General features: G+C 32.6%; 2 protein-coding genes across 2 annotated transcripts; one reads left to right on the forward strand and one right to left on the reverse strand.

Moving 5' to 3' along the window:
- Positions 1 to 334: 334 nt before the first annotated feature.
- LOC109793178 (3-isopropylmalate dehydratase large subunit, chloroplastic) lies at positions 335 to 9,456 on the forward strand. The gene is made up of 15 exons (XM_029269108.2): positions 335 to 494; positions 648 to 758; positions 845 to 1,015; positions 2,613 to 2,765; positions 2,872 to 2,940; positions 3,044 to 3,160; positions 3,783 to 3,857; positions 3,996 to 4,073; positions 4,188 to 4,283; positions 5,982 to 6,031; positions 6,591 to 6,645; positions 6,773 to 6,904; positions 7,549 to 7,596; positions 7,726 to 7,884; positions 9,111 to 9,456. The coding sequence occupies exons 1-15, from the start codon at positions 408 to 410 to the stop codon at positions 9,249 to 9,251; spliced, it is 1,542 nt and encodes a 513-aa protein (XP_029124941.1). The 5' UTR covers positions 335 to 407; the 3' UTR covers positions 9,252 to 9,456.
- A 4,947-nt stretch (positions 9,457 to 14,403) lies between these two features.
- Positions 14,404 to 17,274, reverse strand: LOC109810871 (uncharacterized). Its single transcript, XM_020374460.3, has one exon. It carries the CDS (start codon positions 17,028 to 17,030, stop codon positions 15,234 to 15,236), a length of 1,797 nt encoding a protein of 598 aa, XP_020230049.1. The 5' UTR covers positions 17,031 to 17,274; the 3' UTR covers positions 14,404 to 15,233.
- Positions 17,275 to 17,477: the final 203 nt, after the last annotated feature.

Consider the following 17,477-nt stretch of genomic DNA (forward strand, 5'->3'; position numbering starts at 1 on the left):
TTTTAAAATAAATTATCAATAATTATAAATAAATTTTTTATTAAAATAAAAATTATTTATTATAAATTTAAAATATAATTTATATATTTAAAAATATTTATGTATACTAATTTTAAATATAATATATATATATATATATTTAAATACAATGTTTATTTATATATAATTTATCATAAATTTTAATAATATTATATATAATAAATATGTTTATGTATTACGCATGCTAAATTATATTTATATGAAGAAAATAAAATAAAATATTTTTAATTATAAGAATTAAATGATAAAATTAATAAATTATACTAATAATATAAAAATTAAATGCAGCTGGAAATCACGTGAGGAACGCATAGACAAAACCATAGTTTAATTAGGACACTAAACAAAACCTCAACTCACACTCGCTTATGTTATTGCTCACCACAGCTTCAGCATCAATATCAATGGCTTCCTCTCTTCTTTCTCCATCATTCACTTCCTTCCTCCGCACCAAGGTTCGTTCTATGTTACCCTTTTTACACTCCCAAACGCAACGCATAATCATCTATCTCATTCATTCTTGTGCTTCAAAACTCTTCATTTTTCACCACCCCTTTTGCCCAAAGGTGTTAACTTTGCCCCAACTCACCCTTCTTTCTTCTTTTCAGAAGGATCTGTCTCTCTCCACTTTCTCTTATCACCGATGCCTCAAAGGGGTGCCGAGGAGAATCCGTTGTGCCGTGTCGACGCCGCAGCGCCAACCTTCCACCACCGGATCAGTTCGGTTTCTGGGGCACCCTTTTGGATTTTTTGGGATTTTTTTGAGTTTTGGTTTTTGATTGGTGCTTGTTTTGATGTGTTTCAGGTAAGGACTGCAATGACCTTGACTGAGAAGATATTGGCCAAAGCTTCTGAGAAGGCTCAGTTGAGCCCTGGGGATAATGTTTGGGTCAATGTTGATGTTTTCATGACACATGATGTGTGTGGCCCTGGTAGTATTGGAGTTTTCAAGAGGGAGTTTGGTGAGGATGCTAAGGTGAGTTACTTCATTTTCATTTGCTTGGCTGTTGTTACTTAAGTGTCTCTATTTTTGGGGTTTTGATGTTTGTGGACTTGGTTTGTTGGTTGTTAATAGAGATGCTTTGTGAAAATGTGTTATAAATGGTTGGATTGGGTGATGGGCATTGGAATTGTGAGGGTGGTTTGCAGAAAGATGAATTATGATTGTTATTGAAGAAAGTGGGATTGGGGTGGTGTTGATTGATGTGAAGAACAATCTCATGAGTGATAGTTTCAGTTTGTCAAAGTAGTTATGTGCTATCAACAAGGTGTGGAATGATTAGTAGATAACCTTGTCCTTTAAGCATGTGTTCAAGAGTTTGATTCCTAGTCGGTGTGTATGGAAAAACATTAGTTGAGAGAGGTCAACTCTTTAAATAAATTTTGGTACCTTGGAGGATTAGTCCTTAACTTTCAGCTAGGGGATACCTCGGTTTACCCAAAAAAAGAGTAGTTATGTGCTTTCTGGTGGAGAGTTTTGTCAATTTAGAAGTTGTGTGAATGGTGCTAGTGTTCTAATTGTTGGAAAGGGATGTAAAATGATGATTATTGTTTGCTAGCAATGACTTTAAAATACATTTGCTGGTTTGATTGTGCACTTGTTCATGTTTGACTCTGTTATACGGTTGATTCTTTTACCTTGAAAGTTATCTTTGCGTGACTGTTAATAGCATGTGGAGAAAAATATAATGGGTTTGATCCTTATAATTGTGTCGGAGGCATGTCTAGGAGTGTTATGTAACACAAATTATCAATTCTTGTATTAATCTGCTAGTTTGTTGAGTTGCAAAATTCAGTTATGCAAGTTTATAATCAAGAAATTTAATATTTCACTCTTAATAAATAAGATAACTGATTCGTTCGATTTATCCCATAACATTGTTGATTTTAATTTTGAAAAACTTCTTTCGACAACAGCAACCATTACAAGTATTGTCAAAAATATTCTATAAGTAATAAATACATTTTGAAAAGAATCTAATATGCTTATGTGACTTAATATTTCTATTGATGTATTAATTTCTTCTTTTAATACTTCTCTCAATACTTGCAATTTTGAAAATAAACCTGACCATTAACATTAGAATGTTTATTAAATCTCAACTTCTTTTGAGATTAATACAATAATCTTTTTAATTCATCATCATCATCATCTAAAATTTTACACTTCTTTGTATTCAAATTAAAAGCAAAAAGCGGTTTCATGTTGTATACATTTTTCAAATTAAATCTCAATGAAAGAAATTAATTAATATATTTTTTTGTGAGAAACATTTAATTCATTTACATTTGAAAAGAGTCACTAGAAAACTATTATGTTATGTGAGATTTTTTTTTTTATCTCCAAACTAATGTGATATACTTACACTCCTAATTAACAATAATGTCAAGAATGATTAGTAAAAATAAAATGAGTCCTGAGGCAATTGACTTAATGGCTTTCCCTTTTACATAACTATGACTTGTGTGGCACATAGGATAATTGTAATTTTTATAGGATTGCTTGACACTCAATTTGGCTACATGATGAGACCTATGTTCTGTAATTTCCTGATTATGTTGTTCCTCTGAAGGTTTGGGACCGTGAAAAGGTTGTAATGATACCTGACCACTATATATTCACAAATGATGAACGTGCCAACCGTAATGTAGACATAATAAGAGATTTCTGCCATGAGCAAAATATCAAGTACTTTTATGATATTACAGATCGTAGTAATTTTAAGGTACACATTCTTTTTTATTTTTTCAGTGTTAATTTGGTTGTTTCAATTTAAGAGCATTGTAATGCACAATGTCCATGATCATTAACTGTGAGATTATAAAATACAGGCAAATCCAGACTATAAGGGTGTTTGCCACGTTGCCCTTGCTCAGGAAGGTCATTGTAGGCCAGGAGAGGTTTGATTAGTTTAACAAATTAATTTAAGTTTAGTTAAGTATTATTCATTTGTTTGACAGAATCTCGGTTCCTGTTTTGTTGATTCCATTCTGTTACCTGCAGGTTCTCTTAGGTACTGATTCTCACACTTGTACTGCTGGAGCATTTGGTCAATTTGCTACAGGGATTGGTACCACGGATGGTGGTTTTGTGCTGGGAACTGGAAAGCTACTGCTCAAGGTAAGTTTATGTTTCACTAAAGTCTATGATACTCTTGTGGAGAGTTATTGTATTATGTTTCTTTTTACCATGAAAACTTGAGCTCTGTGCCACTATTGTACAAGTATTCTCTTAATGTAACATGGTATTAAAAATGAATCTTTTATGTCCTTTCCCTCTTCATAGATATGCTGTAGAATCATTATATTTTTACCTTAATATCATCAATTCCCACTTGAGGTTTTATCTTTGGTAGTTATAGGACTCAAATAGGTTTGATATGTATTATCTTTTGCTTTTCACATCATTTTGCTCTTATCAGCTCTGCGGATGACTAACTAGAATTTGCTGCCAACTTTGTTGTATATCTTTCTTTAACTGTCTTTAACATTCCTATATTTGAAAGAACATATTATAGTTTTTCTTGTTAGCTATTGTCCATTGGCTGCTTCATGTATTTCTGAGAGTTATCTGCTCATTTTAGCAAAAGAAATTTGGAGCACTGTGAGAATGAAACAAGAAAAGCAGAAATTATTAAAGATGTTGGGACAAGAGCGAAAATGGAAAAGTTCCTGTTTGTTTAATTTATTAATTAATAGTAGAGAGATAATTGTTTTTCATAATATATCTTATTAAAATGCAGGTGCCCCCAACTTTGAGATTTGTACTGGATGGAGAAATGCCCAATTATTTGCTCTCAAAGGATTTGATTTTGCAAGTAATTGCCTTGATCACGTATTTTTGTTTCTGTTGGACATATTATAGTCATTAATTAGGTGACTGTGATTGTTAGCTCATTTTAGTGTAGCAAATATAAAAATTATATTCTTACACGAGTGAATGATTTACCTTACAGATTATTGGTGAAATAACTGTGGCTGGTGCAACGTATAAATCGATGGAATTTGTTGGTACGACTATTGAAAGTTTAAATGTAAGTATGTACAACAAGATTTTATGCTATGATGTAATGCTAAATGTTTCTTCAATCTCTGAATTCTTTCTTTTGATTATAAATGTTGTTTTGGTATTTGTTCCTCTTGGATAGATGGAAGAACGGATGACTTTGTGCAACATGGCGGTTGAAGCAGGTGGAAAGAATGGTGTTATTCCTGCTGATGGCACTACATTTAAATATCTTGAGGTTTGTGCAACTGAGCAAATGCACTGAAATTTGTGTCCTGCATCTAAAGTTATATGTTTCCATCTTCCTTCTCAATGGGTTTTCTTAATAAAAAGATTCTATTATCATTTAGTCATTATTAAGATATCTAGTAATTTAATCAATGTCATAATATCTTGTTTGTGTCCTAGAATAATTTAATATTTCTTAGACGATCTCTTTGCAGTGGTTTCCATTTTCATTATATGATTAGGATTAATAGTCAAGTATAATATTTACAAGTTTAAATAGTGGCTGGTGCTGTGTATTGCCTCATAAATAATACACCATATCAATTTAATATCCTATGTATAGAGTTTCCATTCTCTTTTTTCTTCCTTCCCTAACTAAGGCCGTTATTTCCAGCATGATATCATTATCTGTAACCTGTCTCGCCAGTATTACACTATTGAGTTTTTCAAAATTTGGAAATTTGTTTGTCAAATTATAAAGATAATTTTTATAAGAATGTTAGGATCCAATGGCAAGGTATGGGACTTGAGTCCTAAATTGGAAGATGGGATTCTAGTGGAGTGTATAAGATAAGTCCTTGGGTTCCTCAACCGCAACAGTTAGCTTTTGTGATGTGATTTTCCCAAGGTTCTTATCAAAGAACAACCAATCAAATAAATTCATTATATCCTCTGTCTCTCTGTTGGATGTGACAAATTCTGGCCACCAAAATCCAAGACCAATATTATTTTTCTCCCTCTTCTTCAACTGTGAATGTCAGATCCACCCTTGCCCATGCAACTTTTCACTTAACTGCTGCCACCATCTACTCTATTGTGTCCCGATTGGCCACCTTTGTCACTGTTTGTCTCACTGTGTAATCCCTAGTCAGGAAGAGCCCCATCACCTTTGTTGTCTCCCTTGGGCTGTGTTCTGCCATGTTCTTTGTACCATCATGAAGTTTGAGTAATTTTCAGTTGGCTTGGGCTGTTTTATGAAATTTCTGCTGTGGTTATCTCTGGTTTGTGCCACCGGGCTCTGTTTGGGTGTTTGTTTGATCTTCCAGTTGTGGGTTTGGTGTGTCAGTCTCATTCATCTTTCCGATTCCCACTGATGAATCATACTAGCTGTGACTTCTCTTCCCTTTAACAATCATTCTGATGGTAACTTAAGTTGGCTATGACTAACACTGGCACTAAACAATATAATTGCCAAGATTATTGGGTCTCTGTTCTCTCTCTCTCTCGCTCTCTTTCTTGACATTGATGCTTCCAAATGCTTATCTTGGAGATGTTTTAGATCTTGCTGTATTTATAGCTTGCTGAGAAATGTAAATCAAGCTGATGATCAATCCAGCTGTGTTGAGTTATCTTTCCAGCAGTGGTCATCTCTAGCATCTCTCAAGTAGCCCTTTTAGCTATGATTTATCAATACCACTTTATATTTATGCTATTTTCCCATTGTAGAATATTTGTCTGTAATAAGGTTAAAGCTTAATAAACTTTAGCTTGAGGGGGCATGTTGGAAGATCTGCTAAATATTTCATAATGTCATGATGTATCTCAGAATCATTTTGAGTATCTTAGGTGCTCTTGACAGATCTCATCATTTGGTTTTGATGTATTGACATAGTGGTTGGCTATGTGTGGTTACTGGTGAATCATACTTTCCTTTTGCATATTCACTTTTCCAGCATTGGTTTCAATGTTGTTTCCATTTCTTTTGCAGGACAAGACATCTGTACCATATGAACCTGTTTATAGTGACCAGCAAGCAAGGTAGTTATAGTTTTTTAATTTATTCTTGTTTTCCCTCATTATATTCAATGTTTAGAAAAACTCTATGCTATATGTAACTATGTATCACCTTTTATTCAATAAATAACATTTTATCTGTCAAAGGTTTTGATGGACAAGTGGTACTAATAAAATCCAGTGTTAGTATAAATAGACACAGCATTTTTGTCATGGTAGGAAAAAATCTATGGTGTTGCTTATACTTGTCCACTTCTCAATGTGGGTACAGTATAATAATTAGAGTTTTTGTTACTCTTATACGGTCATTAAGCAAATAAAGCTTAAAAAGGAGTATGAAGAAAATCATCTCCTTGGATTCTCATGTTGCATGTGGGTCTAATATAGCAGACCAAGCTTAGATGCATGATTTTTTTTAGTCAACATAATTTTAGCTTGCTATCCTTATAAATTAACCATGGTGAAAAAATACGATGTGTGCGGTATTTATACCGGAGAAAAACTGGATTTTCTGACAGAAATATTAGTATCCATTGGTAATCAGTTTTATCCTTTACTAACACCCTTTTTTGTTGGCATCTAGTTTTCTCTCTGAGTATAGATTTGATGTCTCGAAATTGGAGCCAGTGGTGGCCAAGGTTAGTCCTTTGATTGCATTTCCAGTGATGTTTTGTTCTGTGTTTATTTTCCATGCAGCTGTGTTGTTATTATCTGATGCTGTCACTAGGTTCTGCAGCTAATATAATGCTTATATAAATGTTGCAGCCTCATTCTCCTGATAACCGTGCATTGGCAAGAGAGTGCAAGGATGTGAAAATTGACAGAGTATACATAGGATCTTGTACAGGTGGCAAAACCGAGGATTTCATGGCTGCAGCAAAAGTTTTTCTGGCATCAGTAAGCATCATATTTTCCTATTCATATCTATGATCAAAGTTATAGAAGATGTCAAACGTTTGATATTTTTACTTGTTGGGATGGTACAAGTTATAACGTTTGTAGCCTGAAATGTGCAAGACTGGTCTGCATTGTTTCTTGTCTTGTATTTTATCTTGTATTGCTGTTAGAACTTACTAGGCTTTGTTTGGTAACCATGTTATTAGTATGAAGTATCCACTTGCTTGACTTCACCAATAACTAATCTAAAATGGAGAAACTGGCTTACTAGGCTTTTTGTGACATGTTTGTGCCAATGTCTCCCCTATAAATTTTTTTAATTTAGAGGGGGGAGGAAAGAGACAAGACAGATTATTTTAGCGAGAATTCAGAGAATGGGAATGCTTCCTTATTCACAGTAGAATGTTTTACATAGGTTATGCAAGACATCCATATATGTATAGGTTCTTAATAGACTCAGTGGAGACTGAAGACTATTTCCTAGTCTTCTATTAATTGAATGCAACTTCCTAGACACTAATACCCATGAGTACCAGAGCATTTTATCATGTGAACATGAACATATTTTATTTTTAATTGCATTAACTATTATTTCCAACACAAATCCTACAATTATTTTTCCCTAAAGAAGATTTCATCTGCAGGGTAAAAAGGTCAAAGTTCCCACATATCTTGTGCCTGCAACACAGAAGGTCTGAATTTTTTTCTTTTCATGTTTTTATAGATCTTTGTATCAGTTGATTTTCAGTTAGTATAAAATTCTCTTGTGAAATCATGATAGATGAGACTTTTCCAACTTATCTCTTTAAATGGAATTTCAGGTTTGGATGGACGTATACAGCCTCCCGGTCCCTGGATCTGGTGGCAAGACTTGCTCACAGATATTTGAAGAAGCAGGGTGTGACACACCAGCTAGTCCTAGTTGCGCTGCTTGTTTGGGTGGCCCAAAAGATACTTACGCACGCATGAATGAACCTCAGGCAAGTTCCTTGCTTGTGCTCAAGCATCTTGTATTAAACAAGTGTAGCTCAAATTCTACCTGTTTCTTTTATCCGTATTACATCAAAGGAATTGCAAATATTGGCATTGACCTATCTTGGGCTAAAGATAATCTCTTTACATAAGGAAATAAGTACTTGTTCATTTCTATACATCTTTATGATATGAAATGAAATGGTTTATATGTTTTAAAACTTTATTAAATCTTTCGCAATAAAAATCATCAGCAAGTGAAAGCAACCTTTTTCTTTGTAATTAACTAGAGTTGTGGTGCTCTTCCGAGTGTTTCACTTGACCTGCTGATAATGTTATGTTGAGTTAGTGGTGAGTTATGATGGCAACTGCTATCGATGAATGAAGGATGCTATAAGCTTCTTATTTTCGAGAAAAACTGATACGATGATTTGAAGAATTGTGATGCCCTTTCTAATTGTCATAAATTATCAATATTGATCTTGGTCAAATAATTAATTTGAGCTTCTGCATTGGTGTAAGTAGCAAGGGTAGAATACAAATCATTTTAGCATATGATTACAGACAATTTATATTTTTATTTTACATTTTATTGACAGTTAGTTTTGAAACTGTAATTTGTAGAAAGATTAGGAAATGGAATCTGTCTTGGAAATAATGAAGAGAGTTGGATGAACAAAGGTAGTGATTGGCCCAGCTTGTTCAGATTTTTATTCTCCTTAAGAAAGAAGCTCCTTGTTAGGTAACCCCTATCTGTTAGTTATGTTAGTTATACGAGATTGGTCTGGACATGCTATAAGAAGGTGCTGAGAGGGAAGGGGTTGGTCATTTTGCAAGAGGATTGTGGCCTTGGTGCTTTGGTAGTTGCTGCAAGATTTAACCTTTTCTTTCTGCAATTCTTTAGTCCTTTATTGTTATTCTTTATCTGTTCCTTACAGTCCTCTAATTAGCTTCTATAGAAAATGGTTCCAAAAGAGTAATTAAACCTAGAAAATATATTTTATGGCCTGTATTCATTGAAAAGCCTACTTCTATTTTTAAAATCTATTCTAGAATTGTATTCGAAGAAGGGAAGCCTAAAATAAATTAGACTAAACATTAATTTTCATGGTGGTTATCTAATACGAATACATTTTATGTAATAAAGTGAAATGCATGGAACCATTGTATCCTTGTTAGATTTTTGTAGAGTATAAAGGTGTGTGGTTGTGAATATTACGGATTGCTTGTGCAGGTATGCGTTTCAACTACAAACAGGAACTTCCCAGGGCGAATGGGGCACAAGGAAGGTCAAGTATATTTGGCTTCGCCATATACAGCTGCTGCATCTGCATTGACTGGTTATGTTACTGATCCTAGAGAGTTCTTGCAGTAGGATATTGTTGCCACTGTTTCATTGTGTTGTATACGTATTTTTGTTTTGTATTCTCTAGCCATAAGTTAAAACTGGCAGCTATTAGAGGTGACTAATCTATTAGGATTTTCTGTCCAAAGAAATTGTGTGAAAATTATTGAATTGGCACGCTGTTGTGAGTTCCATGCATTTTTAGTGACTAAAAATAAGTTTGGTTCATTTTTTACTTGTTGAGTATGACTTGGTCGTCGTTGCTGTTACGGTTGCAAGTATAGTTTCATATGGATTTTCTTGTCGATCCGGATTTCTGTTTTTTTGTTTGTTCTAAGTTGATCTTTAAAATCATTCATAAATGTTCAGATCAAACTAAAGCTCAATTTGAAATTTAGTAGTTTTATTTATTTTTTTTGTTCTTAAAAATAGCTCCTCCTTTGATTAGCTTTTGTAAAAAGCTTTCGGTAAAGTACCATTTTAGTTCTTGACTTTGTGGTGTGATAGTCTCTAACATATAAAAATGACAAATTAATCTTTGAGAAATTCTATGGTATCCATGTTATTTGAGAGGGTACCGGTATAGTTGTAATTACAATTTTATTTTAATTTTATATTTTTAATAATTTATTTAAATAATATTTATAATATTTTATTCTTTCAAATTTTAAATTATTTAGTCATTTTATTTTTATTTTATATATTCTAATTTTATTTGTAATAATATTATTATATATTTAAATAGTTTAATTTTAATAATTTTTTTAAGTATATTTTTGTCTTTTCACTTAAAATTTTTATATTTTAATTTTAATAATTTTTTAAGTATATTTTTGTCTTTTTGTCTTAAATTTTTTAATTTCTATATTATAATTTTAATAATTTTTTATTTCTACTATTTATTATTTTTTTTTCTTTTTTAATGTTTTATAACATTATTGAAATTTTATAATTTTAATTTTTATAATTTTATCTTACTTTTCATTTTATAAATATAATTTGAATTATTCATTTTATAATTAAATTAGTTTTTTTAGATCTTTTATGAGTTTACATAGAAGAATGTATTAAAATTTCTCGATCTTTGAGGGTATCGCTACTCCCTTAATCTTTAGGTTTCTATTACTCATTTTGGTTTCTGTAGTTATCCAAAAGTTAACACTATCAGTTAACTTATGATCGATACATTACGTGACATAACATTACGTGTCAGTCCACGTGGATGAAAAATACATGATACGTCATGAGGGACTAACTAAATCATCGTGTTTACTTAGAGCTTATAAGATGGGAGTTGCTTATAAACAACTTCCAACCACTTTAAATGGGTTTCACTATGCCACGTCACTTATAAGCAACTCATATTATATTTTTATAATTTTTGCTCCAATGAAAATTACTTATAAGCACCCTTACTTTTTTTACACCTTATACTACACTTTTTGACATTTCACACTATACTTTAATATAAATTTTTATTCATTCTCTCTTCTCACGTCTCACTTTCTCTCCTCTCACAAAAAGTCTTTGACTTGCTCTTCCCCTCTCTCTCACCCTCACCTCAATACGCAGTTGGCCGGAGGTCGTTGTGCGCGGTAGAGGAGAACGAGCGACTGGCCGGAGGTCGCTTGGCCCGGAAGTCTGCGAGCGCGACAGAGGAGAACGCGCGGCACGGAGGTCTGCGCGAGCCTTGTTGGACCACTCGACCGGAGATCCGCACGACTGACGGAGGGAGGGAGAAGCAGACGTTTTTTTTTATGAATCTTTTGTTTATGGAAGAACCAATCAAAAGTCTTCATTTTTACACTTCATAGAATTAAGCTCTGTTGCTTCTTCAAGCAACTCTGCCAAAAAATTAAGATCTCCTCTTGCCACATAGGATGACTCCATTGAGAGTTTCTTGTAAGTACCAATTCTTATTTTTAAGCTACAGCATAAGCACCCTCCAGTGGAGGTCCTCTTACAATTTGATTAGTAGAACTTGAATCCAAATCTCTTAAATAGTTAAAACAATTTTAACCACCAAATCATTATGCTTATTTAGTGGATAAGTTACAAATTATATATATTTGTCTGTGTTAAGTAGTTAAAACTTAAAACATCAACTATTAAACTACCAAGTTTATTTAATGAATAAGTTACAAATTATATATATCTTTTGTTATGTGTGTAAACCCCTTTATATATATTAGTAGATTAAAAAGAATTATTTAATTTCTACTAATCAAATTGTAATTAAATCAATGTTGAATATTTTACTCTTCTAACTTTGACATTTATTAATTTATTTTTATCTTAATTAGAAAATATTAAATTTATTTCCTTATTTGACTTTCTACTGTTGGGGTGTACAAAGAAAAACCTTTTCACGTTGTCAATCTAATTTAAAATAAATATATTTCATTATTTAATAGTGTGAATATTAGAATAGATCAAAATCACAAAATATTAACAATCATAAACACTAAATAATTACTAACTATACTTCTCAAATATTATATATTTTTTTTATTCTTTCCAAGTTCCAATATATATTATATTGTTTTTAAATTTTGAAAAAATAGAAAAATCAAACAAATATTTTCTTATCATTTCTTTCACAATTCAAACAGTTCATGAAATTAAATATAATAAAATATTGATAATTGTCAATAAGAAACTTGAAAAGAAAACTAAAAATAAAATCAATTTTTTTTTACCTTTACAAATATAATTATTTTTGAAGACCATTAGATTAATAAACTAAAATGACAATATTATCTTCCCATTTATAATTTGATTATTTTGTGAGTTATATATATATATATATATATATATATATATTTAAATACATGTTATCATATATAAATGGGTTTAGAGGTTCAATGAATTTTAAATAATTTATATTCAAGATATCATATATAAATAAAACTTATAAGTTATTGATTAAATGAACATGGTAGTAAGTTGTTTTAATTACTTAAGGGATTAGGATTCAAGTTTCATTTCTTGCAAAATTTTAAAATTATTTACGGACTAAAATGACAATAATTTGTGTATGTTAGAGACTAAAATGATAATATTTATTTAAATAGTCCTTTCATGTCATTTTGTCACATATTGTAGTGTCCTTTTTGTTTTTAATGATGTGTCTTTTAATGTTCATTTATGTAGACTAACATTTGGGTGACACTAGGAACCAAAATGAGTAACAAAAAGAAAAGTTGAAGATTATATTTATCATTTTTTATACGCGAGAGATTACTATGACAATACCATATAATCAAAGTTGAGAAGCAAAATAACACTTTAATCTAAAAGCTTTTTATTTTGTTTTGGATTTTTTTTCATTTGAAAAAAAATACTTAGTCTTAAGAACTTTAAGAAACTTGTTAAGCACGATATCTTTCAGGAATAAAAAAATAAAAAAATTATCCAAACCTTAGAACATCCACAGTGAGGATATTTTTAGTGTATCATAAACTTGAGATAGTGTATTTTGACACACATTCTATATTGATACAATACATATCACTAAAAATTACTTTTATCCACCTAATAAATATACTATATTTTGGTATATTGTTAAAAAGTGTGGGTATAAGCTATACTGACATACAAAATATATTGTTAAATCTCATTCAAAATCAAAACTAAAATTGTATATAACTATATGTCAAATAGATATATACCAATATATATTGTACCTATAGTGACACTTTTTATATATCACTATATGTAACATTTTTTGTAGTGCCCTCATTAGAGACAATCTAAGTGACAACTTGAGTTATTTAATTTTAAACACCGTATCTTATAAGATGCACGAGCTTAACATAAGAAATTGTTTCCGAGTCCAATCATCAAACAAAACTATGTACAAATAAAAAAATATATAAAAATGAGAGTGTACCAATTTGACCTATAGGACTGAGATCATGATATAGTACCAACATAACATGTAAAATCGAGCTTATGATATAATCAAGTATGGTTAATAGCTCAACTTGGAGAGTGAGAACAGAGAACGCCGAGGTGGTCTTAGAATAGAAATATCAGAGTGAACATAGGGTATCTGTGACACACCTCGGCACACTAATGACATCGGACACATAACTCGTCATGAGAACGACCAACTTAACTGCTACTAATCCTCCAAAAGTAACGGCTATAGTGATTACATCGAAAAAATGACACAAGACAAGTAATTATATAGATGATGAATGAGATACATCAAACAACTAACTTGATTGTCGGAGTCCCTTTTGCAGTACATCGAAGACACTGAAAAGAACAAAGACCAACTTCAAAGACCAAGATCAAAGAGATGAACAAGGAAGCTGACTTGATCTTGGTAAGAATAGAGATTATCTTATAAATTATTTAAAATTTTACCATTGGACTAAAAGTATAGGGAGTTACTTAAATATTACTTAAGTACGATGGAAAAATATGAGATCTAATAAAGTCATAAGATATATATATATATATATATATATATATATATATATATATATATATATATATATATATATATATATATATATATATATATATATATATATATATGGTTTAAGATTTAGGGTTAGGGTTTAGGGTTATAATAATACCTGTGTAACTTTTATTAAGTATTACACCGCTCAATAACTTCATATTAAATGTGAATTTTGTAAATCTAACCGTTAGATTAAAAGTTCATATCACTTTACGTGTATATCAAATTTTGTTAAAATTGAACAATAACTTGAAGGTAATCAAATTGTTCATGTTTTAGTGAATTTTAAAATGTATATATTAGGTCAATTTTGTTTTATAAGAATGAAGTATCAAATCATCTTAGATTAATATAAAATTTTGTATATATGATCCAAGAGTAAAGAACTTTCAATCTAACGGTTAGATTTACAAAATTCACATTTAATATAAGGTTATTAAGCGGTGTAATACTTAGTAAAAGTTACACCGATGTTATTATAACCCTCCTCTACATATATATATATATATATATATATATATATATATATATATATATATATATATATATATATATTTGATATTTCATTCTTATAAAACAAAATTGACGTAATATATACATTTTAAAATATACTTAAATATGAACAAATTTGATTACCTTCAAGTTGTTGTTCAATTTTAACAAAATTTGATATATACGTATAAAGTGATATGAATTTTCAATTTAACAGTTGGATTTACAAAATTCACATTTAATATGAAATTATTATTGAGCGGCGTAATACTTAGTAAAAGTTACATCGATGTAATTATAACCCCTATATATATATATGAGGAGGGATCTATTTATTCTAGGAATAAATCTATCTAAACTTACTCCGTTCAATAATTCATATTCTACGTCAAATTTTAACGATTCAACCATTGAATTTAAAGTTTTTAATGTATAGATTAAATCTGAATTTTTTTTTTAAAATTTAAAACTCATTTAATACTTTTTTTCATTAATTCAAATTAATATATAAAATATTTTTATATTATCTGTCAATTTAAATTAACTCATTATTTTACATTTTCAATGAAGCATCCTCTTCTTAAGTTACATCATATAATGAACCATCCTCTATTACAAAAGCTCGGATCAATTCAAATATGAAAGCTATTAGTTTCCTACAAAACGAATAATCCAAAAATGAATGTAATATAGTTTTCTAGCAACTTTGTATGAAAGTTATAAGAATGAATATCTGAATTTCTTTTATAAGTGAAACAAGTTGCTTATTGTGACTAATCAACTCTTGTTTGTCATCATTTCCACCATCCTCAATCTAAAATTAAACGCATTCAACAAATCCACAGCCATGAACAAATAAAAATCATATGATCGGAAAGGGAATCAGAATTTCATTAGGAAGACAAAGGGAGTACAAAAGAATGAGCTTAAAATTATAAACATTAAAGAACAAGAGAGTTTAGTCAGTTCCCACATTATTATTTTCTATCTTCACGTCGAACCGGCCATGCATGCATGCATGCAATTGCAACCCAATATGTCTTCTCTTATAGAAAGCTTTCATTGTCCACCACGGACTCAACCCGGCGGCGCCGGCTCTTCTTACCGGCGCCGCCACCACAAACAATGGAGCACTCAACACCACATATAACACTAAAGCATGAGAACAACCCTCCATCGGCTTGCTTACGTGAATGCTTCCCTTTCTTGCTCGAGGCCGACAAGTTCGACCTCTCACCATCGTCATACTCCGGCGACAGCTCCGCCTTCCACCTATTCACTTTAGGATGCGACCCCTCCACGCTCTCGTCAAAGCTCCACCCTTCCACCTCAGAATTCTCCTCCTCCATTGGTATTCTCGCCATAATTGCTGCCACCTCTGAGGCTGACGGACCCAATTCTGAGTTCGTCATCATGGGACGACGACCTAAGTTTGATCGGTATGGAGTGCCATACTCCAATGCCGCGTTTGTTACTACAAACGTGCGCAATGGAGTTGCTCTCACACCACCTTTATATGCATTATCATTGTTGTTATAAGTTCTCGTCATAGTTGGAGAGTTTTGAAACTCTCGCATTGGCGAGTCCTGAAACTCCCGCTTAATTGGAGCGTTCTGAAACTCCCGCATTGGTGAATTTTGAAACTCTCGCTTAACTGGAGTGTTTTGAAACTCTCGCTTAGTCGGAGAGTTTTGAAACTCTCGCATTGGCGAGTTCTGAAACTCCCGTTTAATTGGAGAGTTCTGAAACTCTCGCATCGGTGAGTTTTGAAATTCTCGCTTAGCTGGAGAGTTTTGAAACTCCCGCATTGGCGAATTCTGAAATTCCCGCTTAATTGGAGTGTTTTGAAACTCTCGCATTGGCGAGTTTTGAAACTCCCGTTTAGCGGGAGAATTATGAGACTCACGCTTAATAGGAGAGTTTTGAAATTCACCCGGTGAATTTTGAAACTCTGGTATAATAGGAGAGTTTTGAAACTTTCGTGCAGGTGAGTTTTGAAACTCTCGCAAAGTGGAAGAGTTTTGAAATTCTCGGTTTGGTGTGGACTTTACATGGTAATCAACATTGAAGTTGTTTGGGGAGTCATGAGATGTTATCTTTGTCTCCTTCTTACCCAATTTGCCCTTCCTTGGGGTTGCCTTCGAAAAAGAGGCACTCAACATGGAGCTAGAAGCCTTCCTTTTACTCTTGGTGCTTATTTCGGAAGAGGTAACTTGGGAACTTGGTTTTCCCTTTTTAGCCTTGGCTTGGTACTGAGGAGCTATGGCTTCCGAGCCCAGCATTGAGCTGGAGGCACTCTTTGTGCGCCGAATCTCTGGCTTGGTTTGATGCCTCAGCTGATTGTGATCATCATGACTGTATCCAACGGTTGGGGGGTCATGTGTGTAGAGAGGCATGCTTCGCTTGGAGCTGTCAATTATAGCTGCGCCAACATTTAAAATCCCTTTCGGGCGACCCGAGGGCCTTTCAACTTGGAGCCCCATAAACCGCAAACCCATGGGCTTGTTGGCATTTCTATTGGGTTGTGATGGTTGTGGGAAGATGTCACCGGGGAGCACGTGGGCCGTGCCCACGTGGATGTCTCGGAACCAATGAAGGGCATAAATGTCAATAGTAATTGCTGACTCCTCATCGTACAAAAAGTCCTCGTCAACTCGAAAAACAAACTTGTCATTCCAAGCCGGGTTGGTTCCGCCATGGGAATCAACCCGAGTGGAAAGCTTGCGGTCTGGGTCGATCCATGCGACTGCATAAGTTCGCATGGAACGACCCACCGGAGCCAAGTCTTGTGCGGATATGACATTGAGTTCTAGGAGTTGATAACATGCCAAAACGTTAGTCATGAAATCTTGAGGGTCCTTTTTTGCTTGAATGCTTTGGAAAGAAAAGAAATTGTGAGGGTTTTGTAAGGAGGTGGAGGAGAAAGAGTATAATAAAGCATTTGCTGAAGAAGGTTGAATTATGTTGCGACAGCAAATCAAACGGGAATTGAATAGTTTAAGCCCTTAATTTGGTTCCTTATTTAGGGGTGATGATATGGAAACTTCTGTACTTAAGATTGAGTCTAAATCAGAATTAGTTTGGTTGTTAGTAAAGCTAACTTGCAAAGAGTTGGAACTGTGACATTACAAAGCATACATATCTATTTTTAAAACATAGCAACTTTCCAAGACATAGTTTGGATTTAGCTGTGTAATTGCGACACATATTGTAAACATCACCAGGTACAGCTACGGATTTAATAATTATAGCTCCATAATTAGCTTGCAGAGAAGGCGAAAATGAAGACG

This window comes from Cajanus cajan, chromosome 7 (genome assembly GCF_000230855.2).
Source record: "Cajanus cajan strain Asha chromosome 7, NIPB_CcT2T_4, whole genome shotgun sequence".
In the NCBI taxonomy this organism is placed as follows: Eukaryota; Viridiplantae; Streptophyta; class Magnoliopsida; order Fabales; family Fabaceae; genus Cajanus; species Cajanus cajan.

Coding starts and splice junctions, on each gene's coding strand:
- LOC109810871 (XM_020374460.3), bottom strand. CDS start 17,030: ATGACTAACGTTTTGGCATGTTATCAACTCCTAGAACTCAATGTCATA.
- LOC109793178 (XM_029269108.2), top strand. CDS start 408: ATGTTATTGCTCACCACAGCTTCAGCATCAATATCAATGGCTTCCTCT. Junction 4,284..5,981: donor CTACATTTAAATATCTTGAG/GTTTGTGCAACT, acceptor TTTCTTTTGCAG/GACAAGACATCTGTACCATA. Junction 6,646..6,772: donor TGGAGCCAGTGGTGGCCAAG/GTTAGTCCTTTG, acceptor TAAATGTTGCAG/CCTCATTCTCCTGATAACCG.